Here is a 10,114-nt window from a genome sequence, read left to right as displayed (position 1 = left end):
GCTGCCTGCTCGCTGGAGGACTCGTCCGAGGTGCCCGTGTCCTTTTTGTGTCGGTCCTCGTACACCCTCATGGACTGGAGGGTGAGCTGTTTCCTGCAGAAGCCCACACCCAGCGTCAGCACAGATCGCCCAGCCCCGGGACTCCCCTCTCCCCGGAGGCGCAGGCCTCACCCCCGGCCACCCGTGGGCCACACTGACTCTGCCACCTGCCTGCCCCGGGGACAGCCACACAGACCCACACATTGTTCCTGACCCTCTCCCTGGGCTGAAGACGGTGGCCCAGGGGTGTCGGGTGGAAGAAGGCTTAAGGTGCATGCATTCAAGATCAGGGTTGCATTAGGGAGAGGGCACGGGTGTGGGCTGTGATTTGGTTTAAAAACAAAAAGCCGACAAACGCCCCACTGGTGGCTAAGATGGGAGGAAGTGGTTATTTCACGCTGCACTTATCTATTAATTGGAGTGAGAAAAAAACCCTATTTAGACATTAGAAATTATTTTTTAGCGCCTGCCTTCCCTCAGGGGGTAGGTTAAAAATTTGGGTTAATTTTCTGGATTTCAGAAATTCTTTGAAAGCGGGTGGGGGAGGGGAGCTCCTTTCATAGACTCTCCAGCTGTCTGCTTGATGCAAAATGATCCCTGCACCCACAAAGGAGGGAGCCCCCGGTTGCTCCAGGGGCCTCCGTGCTGTCTGATGGTATTTGCAAAAATTCCAAAGCATTTTGTGAATGGCTTAGTTCTTTCCCCGGACCTGTCCAGGAGTAACTCCAATTAATTAGGAATTAATAGCATCTGTATATAACTGATTATCCCTGTCCCTTTTCTTCCCGAGAGAACCATGGTGCGGCCTAGCTCATGTCCTTTAAGGTGACATGTAGGTGTTAGAAGAACCAGTATACAGAAACCAGCCAGCACGTGGCAGAGGGGAGTTCATGACCACCTTCCCCTCCCTCCCCTAATATGAGGGCCTGCACCCCACAGTTGAGACTTGGGACCCAGCGAAGTGATTTTTTCTAAATTATCCGAGAAAGAAATAATGGTCTCAGCTCACCTTTTCTCTCTCCTGCCATTTCCAGTGTCCCGGAATCCTTTCGCAAAGGGGTTGTTGTCTATTTTTAACTGGGTTATCTAGAGGAGGACACACAAGCAAGAAAGACACGTTGGCCTCGTGTTCTAGAATGTTCCGAGTGTTCCCCTCAACTGAGCAGTTCACTAGAGATCGGACTGCCAACAGGAGAGGTCGCTGGGGTGTGCTAGGTTGAAGAGAAAGGGAGAGGGGTTACAGGCAGATGTGTGGAGGGGCCGGAGGTAAAAATCAACAGGGGACTCTCCCCCGTGTGCCTCTCCCATAGGGGGCCAAACCAGGACTCCACGCTGAAATGGCCCCACCTGGGAGATGCCTCATTCTTTTCTCGGGGGCAGCCGACAGCCTGGGCTTAGAAATGGAAAAGTTGTCAGAATTGTCAAAAGGGACAACCTGTAGACTTGAAAGGTATGCTTTCATTTTGCGTTTTTCTTAATACCATGCAATTAATCATCAGATGTGTTGTGGCACATTTCTTAGCCCCACACACGCAACACACACAAACGCGCACACACCGTACACGCCAACCTTTTTCTGTGAATCTAATGAGATGGCTTATGGGGTTTTGCTACCCTTATGCCAGAGTGGGCTTGATTTTTTTTTTTCCTGGGTGGGGTGGGTGCTTGAGGAGTTCTAATATTGACAATCGCAGATTTAAAAGGACTGAATGACCACTGCAAACGTTTGTTTTCATTTATATGCTCCTGCCACGGCCATTAGGTAGAGAAGGCCCGTGGTCTCTTTGTCTGATCAAAATTGCTACAATTGATTATTACAGTAACAAGGTAAGAGTGCCGGGCTCTGGGGCTAGAGGGAGCGTGCGTTCTGTGGGATGAGGGGAAATGCCTCTATGTCCTCTTCCAAATCCCTTCCCTTTGGGGGGATAATAATGTGCCTGGGGGGTCCCTGGAGGAGGCAAAGGGCCCCCCCTCCCCCGCTGGATCCTTGTTCTTGGAATAAATGCTGGTGGGCTTAGACTTGCAGGGACAGGAGGCCATGATACCTTAGTCCTAAGGCTCCACACCTGAAACAGCCGGCCCCAGAGGAACCCCCTACAGTGACAGTAAATTCAAAATGCAGGGTGTTGTCCCTGGAGCGGCACTCATACTGCAGACCAGGGTTCAGAAGTTGAAGAGCAGGGGTCCTCAGCCCCCCCCCCCCCAATAACTGCCTGCTAAAAGTGTCTCTGTGCTCCGCTCCGTGCCCATGACCTTCAGGCCACCATAACTGTACAGACCAGGTGCTGCCTGCTGTTCCATTTGGGACACTCCTAATCCCCGGCCTCAGGCCCGGGGAGGGAAAAAACAACTTCCAATGAAGTGGTGACTTTGGTCACCTCCTCTCAGAAGCTTCAGACAACTCAATTAGTATGACCCTGGGATCAGAGTAAGTTTTTCCAAACACACTTACACACACACACACACACACACACACACACACGCACACGCACGCACACAGACACGACACACCATAAAAAACACAGCAGCATAGAAGGTAATAAAAACCAGACCAGCTCCTCGCGGATTTCTGGCTAAGAAAGAGAAGCGGCTCCACTGGGATTCTTCTCCCAGGATCCCCCCTGGCTTCTGCCTTAAATCTTTAGCTGGTTCCTTGGGAACCTGATTTCTTGATCCTTCTTCCTGAAGGGGAAGAGGATAAACCCCGGAGCAAACAGGAGAAAGCCCTGGGGTCAAGGGTGGGGGCAGGGCGGGGCGGGTGGCATCAGAGACTGGTCACTGGGAGCGTCTCGCGGGCAGTCAGTTTGGCATTTTTTTCCCTCCGCCCTGAATCCTAGCTGGTCAAGTGGGTTTTTTTGTTGTTGTTGTTTTCTTTTCTTTTTCTTCTGCCTCTGCAAGGTACCAGTTCCCCTTCCCCACTCCCCAAAGCTCCATGGACGGTCCGATGGCAAAAGAAAATGCAAGACCCCCACCCCAATTCTCACCCTCACCCAGAGCAGCTTCAAGGGCAGGGGCAGTCACACCTTCAAGGCCCCCAAAAAGCATCTCGTGTTACCTTGTCATTCTGGTATGCTGTCACGGCGATGAACTCGGTTTCGGGGAACAAGTACGTCCGAAATGTACTATATGGAAGTTTCAGGATGTCATTGGCTCTGACGATATGAAATCGGGGCTGGTATTTGTGCATGGAGTTGAGTATAGTCTGCAGGGGCAGGCGGGGGAGAGAGACACAGCAGAAAGGGTACTTAGCAGGACAAGCAGGATCCTCGGACCCCTGCCAGGCTGACAGCTACCCCACCGGAGGGCACCGCGCTGGCACCGAGCCCCCCTCCAGGGAGCACCTCCTTGGGCACTTGTCACTGGACAAATGTTATCTTCTGGAGACTCCAAATGGCTCGTCAGCTTCCAAAGGGTCCCCCCCACCCTCACCATCTCAGGTTCATCCGAACCGTGAACCCTAGCCTACCTGAGTACCAAAACTATAATTCCCCTGCCAGGCTGCGTGATCGCTTGGGAAGGCCAAAGTCTTAAAAGATAGAAAAAAACATGCATTTTAATTTACAAAATGATTCAGTCCTTTAAGCGTCCACTAATTGACGAGCCCAATCCACTTAGAGCCCAGAGAGGCTGAACTCCAGAGAGGAATATTTATGCCTTAATCAAATCAAGGGCTTCAAATGCAATTCCTGCCGCTGAAGAAATTTCCGCGCCCTCCTCGCCTTCCTGGGCCTAATCTTGCTGCTTATTGCTCGCTTATCACTGTTTATTTTTGTTGAAATGTTGGGGAGGGGTAGGGGCCGGGGGCAAAAGGTCCTTCGCTAGACTTTTACAAGCCCTCCACGTCTCCTGGGCGGTTCTAAGTATGCTCCCACCACATATATAAATATATACACTCCCAACACACACACACAATTTTGATTCCGGAGGTCAGTCTCATTTCTAATAAAACCTGACTTTCACCCAAGCCCAATTCTTTTCGAGTAAAAGAGAGAGAGAGAGAGAAAAAAAAAAGGTCTTTCCAAAAATGCAATCACACCCTTTCACAACCTCCTAGAAGCCTCGAACTTTCACACTCTCCCAAGAAATACTATGGCTGATTTCAAAAGAGAAGAAGGATTATCTGAAAACTTTGATGAACACATCACTTTTTTAAAACTGAGTTTCTAGCGATTGGTTTTGGACTTCCACTGTCAGGGCAGGCATTTCCCAAGCCCTACAACTGCCCCCGAACAGGAGCCCGTAGGTACCCTTCTTTTAGAAAGGCTGGGCCTTCCCTTCTCCGGAGAGAAATACGCTCTGCTGCGGATCCAACAAGTTCCCTACCTTTGGCCACAGAGAGGAAGAGAGAAGCCTGAGATTTCACATGGCCAGGGGGAAGCCCTGCCTTTGCTAGAGCAGAGAGAGAGAGAGAGAACTTTTTACTGAAAGGAGCGATGAAACTTACAAATCCATGCTTGTCCGAAATGTTGTTGGTGAGTTTCAGTTTGTGGAAAGTGACAACTTTGGACATCCACTGTTCCCCGGTAGCCGGGCTGTCCGGGTGAATATACATTCTCTTTGGCATTTCAGGGTCAGCCTTACCCGCCACCATCCACCGGGAATTGTGAAATTTATACCGACAGTCATCGGCAGCTATAATGTCCATCAACAAAATATATTTGGCTTTTTTATCCAGCCCAGAACATCTTACTTTAAATGGCGGAAACATTCGCCTGCAATAAGAGAGATGGGAAAAGAAAGAAAAACAAGTCACTTAGAATCTTGGGTTTGATTCTCTATTTACCCTAAAATATTTAAATCAAATTTAAAATGCCTGGGTGAGCTTATCTGTTTCAGAGCGGAACGGCTGGGCGCGACATAGTTCTCTTGCAACAGCAGAAGTATCAAACAGATTTTAATTTATCTTTAAATGCCTCAAGATTCAAAACAAGTGAGGGGTAGCATTCCATTTCTCTACAGGGGTCTCCTCACTTTATATATTTTCCTGTCTGTGTGACTTCCCAGGTTCTTGCCCCTGCCTTTTCCCGGTCCAGCTCTACACCGCTCAGGGTAGGGTTTTCAAAGTGCGGTCAGGTAAAGCCGGAATTTTTCACCGCTCGCCCAGGAGAAAATGTTTCACTTATCAAGGAAATGAACGTCCAGTTTATTCCGAAGCAGCCCGGCTTCAGAGCAGCAACCCCGCTGCTGGCGAAAAATGAAACTGGACTTCGGCGCGTTCTAAAGCCGAATTTTGTAGCTTGGGGTGAACTCCCAGGCCCGATAACCAGCCCGCCCGCCGGGGCGCAGCTCACCACATTCCCCCACTGCACAGGCCAGTCCCAGACGGCCAGCCTGGGCCACCAAACCGCCGCCTATTCCCCAGAAGTGCTGGGGTTCTATCCTCACGACTTAAAAGGAAGCACTTCTCGGGGAAACTGGCTTAATGTCTCCTGGGTTTGAGGATTTTTGTCCCGAACTTTGGCCTCAGGTGACTGGGATAGACAGAGAAAGCTGAAGACATCTTGAGCGGCATTTTATTTCTATTCTTCCAACTTTATGCCTTGATCGACTTCAAGGCCATAAAAAAAAATCCGTGATTTTCAGGCAAGGACCTTATGTAAAATATGGTCGAGAATATTTACACACAAAACAGAAGCATGTGTCTAGGTCTCCCCAACTGGCTCCTTGAGTCTGCAAACATGGTCTTAATGGTCCCCCAATCGCCGGCTGAACTCTCCCTTGGATTAGGGACACGTGAAGCGCGTGGACAAACAAACCCAGCTGCCCTGCGACTCCTCTCTGACCCGGCAGCCTCGGGCTCAGGCCCCCTCCAGCCCCGGAGGCCGGTCTGGTGGACAGAAAGGGCCGGAGGAGCTGGTGTCAGGCCTCTGGCTCCCACACAAAAGAAAGGGGCTTGAAGTTTTTGTCTCTGAGCACAAAATGAAGCAGACAAAAAACACAACATCAACAAAGCCAGAAGGATGTTCCAGAAAGGTTTGAACAGGGAGACTGCATGCGGTGGGGTGGGTTTCTTTCTTCCTGCAGAGGAGTCTGGGCTCTCCTTAAAACTCTATCCCGTCGGAAACCCAGGCTGCAGAGTTAGGCAGGGGACGCCAGCGCCCGCTGACACCCAGGTAAGCTGAAATCGCCTGCCACCGGGCAGGCCCGGGAGTCTGCACAGTTCCAGGGAAACCCAAGTTTTCCTGTCAGCCACACGGACTGACGAACCCACGGTTCTGGGAGAAGAGAGGGAAAGGGAGGAAAAAGCCTCCACGAGTCTGGGGAGGGGCCCTCTGCTCGCTTACCTTCCCGACTTGGTGATGACCATCTCCGTGCCCCGCTTGTGGAACTGATCCCAAAGTTCCTTGGCCTCGAGGTGCACCTTGGGGTCATCCTCCACCTCTTCTTCGGGCTCCATGGTCTTCAGAGGCCGCAGATGCGCCTGGGGCCCCAGGGACGAGAAAGGGATGCCGGTCTCGGCCGCCCCCACCAACTGATCCATGATCGGCTTGGCCAGAGCGCCGGGCAGCGAGAGCGCCGCGGCGCCGTTGGGAGGCAGAGTCAGCGCGGGGAAGAACGGCGGCTGGTGCCCCAGCACCGCGCTCATGGCGAAGTCCGGCGCCCGGTGAGGTAGGAACGGATGGTAGGCCATGCTTGTCCCAGGAATGACCGGATCTCTCATGGAGAGGTTCCTCCACTCCGGGCGGGGCGCTGGGCTTCCGCGGGCACGAGTCCGCAGCTGCTGTTTTGTTTTGATTAACAGCAGCACATAGTTTTTAAAAAATAGGCAAAAAGAAAAAAAAATCGCAACCAAAGCACCTCGAAGGGAGGGTGTTCAGTGTTTTAAGTGTCTTTTGGGGAGGAGAACGCCGCTTTTAAAGGGGGCAAGGCGAGCGATCGGGAGACATGGTCGCGGGTGACTGTCCTGGCGTCTGGCGTGTTTAGAAAGCCGCCCCTGCAAGTCGGTTTCGGAGGCGAGAGGAGCGAGCAGGCTGACGCCTCGCGGCCGAGCCCCGCTGCTCAGCTCCAAACGGACACGCAGCCCTGGGTCCCAGGGACCGCGCGCCCCAGCCCCCAGTTCTTTGTTGCAAACGCGAACGGTCCTCCTAGGAGACTTTTTACCTTTTCTTCTCCTCCTTCGTCCCCCGCCCTCCTATCTCTGTTCCTCTCCCTTCCTCGCAGGAGCGCCTGCAGTTGCGCTCGACCCGGCTTGAACCGCCGGCGAGACAGCGGAAAAAGTCTCTCTCCTTAAAAAAAAAAAAAAAGAAGAAAAAAAAATCTCTGATTTAAGCCCTCTCCTAGCAGCGCTATCAAAACTTGAACTGCACACTGGCTTCCGTCCGCCTCCTCCTCCTCCTCCTTCCTCCGCTCCGAGCCGAGCCTCCGGAGGGTGTCCGGGTTTCAATCCGAATCTGGCCGTGCTCTGCTCCCGCGCCTGCCGTCTTCCGTGTCCTAAAACGTGAGCGAATTCGCTTCCTAAATCTGCGTCCAGACGCACAGGGTAGGGAGTCTGGAGGGAGGGGGGGGCGAGGAAAAAGGAGGGAGAGAGAAAGAGAGAAAGAGAGGGACGGAGTGGGAGAGGGAGCGCGAGGAGAGGGAGGGAGCGAGCCAGCCGGCGAGAGCTCCTCGCCACCCTCCACCGCCTCTAGAATTCCCCGGGCGTCTGCTCGGCGGCTCTAGAAGGTCGGGCTCTGCTCTGGGCCGCGGGGAGCCGGGGGCCTCTTGATTGGCTCTTTGACGCTTTCGGACCAATTGTGTTGCTGCATAGGCGTGGTTTTCACAGGTCGAGTGCTGGGAGGGATAGAGCCGAGTTATAAAAAGAAGGTGTCGGAAACTGTAACGTCGCTGCGCCGCATCGGTACTACTGCCTGTCCTGTGAATATGTCAACATGATCAGAGGGAGGGCGGGCGCCACTGGGGAGCGCGCGCACCGAGTCGCCTCTAGGTGGCTTATCGAGAGATCGCCGCAGCCCAGAGCTCGCTCGCCTGTTCTTGCTCAGCCCAAGTCTGAAATGCCTCAGTCATCCAGCCGGGGATCGAGGGAGGAGGCAGGGCCAGGGAGGAAGGGGAGGGAGGAGGGAGCGAGCGAGCCGGGCCAGGAAGGCGGAGAGGACGCCGGGCGCCGGGCAGGGGCGCTCGCCTCTCGCGCGCTCGGCTCGCCTCTCCGCCGCCGCGGCTGTTTCTCTCTCCCGCTTACCCTCTTACTCACCGGCCCCAGGCGGACCAGGCGGACGGCAGAGCCTCCTGCGAGCTGCCGTTCGGCCGCTGGGCGCAACAAAAGCCGGCTGCAGCCGCAGGGAGGCGAGCGCCCAGACTCCAGGCTTGCGCGCTCTCCGGCCCCACGTGGAGCCAAGCTCCGCCCGGCCGCCGCGCCAGGGCTCCCGAGCTCGGGTGTCTCTTTGCCGGTCTCCCCGGCATCTGGGATCGAAGACTCACGGGCACTCGGATGCAGCCAGATCTCGGCACACGCGTGCCGGGGCTCCCTCCTCACCGTACGGTACCCGACCCGAACCCGGGTGCGGCGACCCAAACACCCCCGGCACATCAGTACGCGAACACGCGCCAGCACCCCGGGACCGAGCCCCCCGCAGAAAAACACGTACCCGCAAACACGTACACAGCCTGCGCCGCGGGCCCTGCCTGCGCTCACTCGGGGAGGCGACTAGGGGTTTTGTGAATTGCATTCAGCAGCCCTTTCAGATTCGGTCTTCGGTCTGGATTCGGGCTCCTCGTGTTCCACCTGAAAGCGTGTGTGAGTGCAGAGGGGAGACCGGAGATCTGGGCACCGGGAGCGCGGCGCCGGCCCAGGTTCAGGGCCTGTCGGAGGCCAGCTCGCAGCGGAGCTGGGGGCCAGGGGCGGGCGGGCGGGAGGGGGAGGTGCGCCAGCCCGTATCTTCTCCAGGCATCGCACTTATCTCCGGGTGCCTCCGTTCTTTCTCCACCCGGGACTTATCTCGCCAGTAGTCAGGGGTGAATTTGTAAAACAAACCGTGAAACGCCCCCACCCCAGAGGCCAGAGCCTGGTTCCAGTTCAGGGACGGTGGGGGCGTGCAGGGGAGGAAGGCAACCGACCTGACAACTCAAACTTGTCACCGAATTGCCAACTGTGACCAACTGTGACCGCAGGCCCCTGCCCGGGGCAGAGGATTCCCTAAACCACATTCCTCGCTTCTGGGGGTGCCCTGAGTTGCCCCCCCCCCACCCCCCTGCTTGGAGGGAAGTCTGGGGACACTTGTTTTACTCTTCCCGAGTTGAGAGCTTCCCTGAGGAAGGGAACGGAGAAAGGGCTGATTTAGGGCCTAGGGGGGTCAGAAATGTGCGTGTTTCTGAGTGGACACCACCGTCTTCTTTTCCATTTTGCCTTGCGTACCCCCTAGTCCCCCACCTCCAGACTCCCAAGTGGGAGCAAGTGGAGGGAAAACACCGTTCCTTTGTGGGCCACCCGCGCCAGGTCGCCAGGTCGGCGGCCCTTGGGGGCAGGAGCTGTTCCAGCGCCGCGTGTTTGATGCACATGGTTGAGAGCGCTTGGCGCCAGCCCGGGGAGTTCCCTCAGTCACAGAGAGAATGGAGTGGGTCTGCGGGCTCAGCCTGGCGCGCCATCTCGCCCCCTTTCTTTTCCTTTCCGTCTGTCTTTCTCTGGCGTCCTTACCGCCTCTCTCTGCCCGGCTGTTCTGAAGGCAGATCCAGAGACAAGAAAAGAGGCGGCGGGCCCAGGGTGTTCACTTGCAACGACCCCTCCGGCGTCCCCAGCGGCTAGGCCTCCCCCTGCCTGCGCTAACCACTGAGCCCTGCAGGCTTTGGGATCCCGCCCCCTCCGAATTGCTGGCCACCAGAGCCGGGGGGCAGCTTCCCTGCGCACTCAGGAGCCGCCCCAAACCCCCTGAACGGGTTTGGAGTAGGAAAAAAAGTCCTCCTGCCACCAGGCTGTGACTCTGAGTCCAGAGGCAGCGGAGGGAGACAGTCACTCGGACCTCGCAGACAGCCTGGCTCCCCTTCTGCTTCGGCCGTGGGAGGGGAGCTCACTGATTTCACTTGTAAATATCTCCACTTGCCTTCGGCCCCAACGCGGACCCAACGTCACTTCTGCCCCTCGCGC

The 10,114-nt window shown here is 55.4% G+C and overlaps 1 protein-coding gene across 1 annotated transcript in view; it reads right to left on the bottom strand.

The window, feature by feature from the left end:
- TBX3 (T-box 3) overlaps positions 1-8,563 on the bottom strand; it is an 11,587-nt gene extending 3,024 nt beyond the window's left edge. The window contains 7 exon segments of the mRNA XM_014463883.2: positions 6-93; positions 1,049-1,125; positions 3,095-3,241; positions 3,506-3,565; positions 4,484-4,751; positions 6,324-6,853; positions 8,228-8,563. Of these exon segments, the coding sequence (XP_014319369.1) occupies positions 6-93; positions 1,049-1,125; positions 3,095-3,241; positions 3,506-3,565; positions 4,484-4,751; positions 6,324-6,853; positions 8,228-8,563 (1,506 nt within the window).
- Positions 8,564-10,114: the final 1,551 nt, after the last annotated feature.

Source organism: Myotis lucifugus, unplaced genomic scaffold, assembly GCF_000147115.1.
Source record: "Myotis lucifugus unplaced genomic scaffold, Myoluc2.0 scaffold_226, whole genome shotgun sequence".
Lineage (NCBI taxonomy): Eukaryota > Metazoa > Chordata > Mammalia > Chiroptera > Vespertilionidae > Myotis > Myotis lucifugus.
Note: the sequence above shows the minus strand (reverse complement) of the source record. Positions and strands in the feature narration are given on the sequence as shown.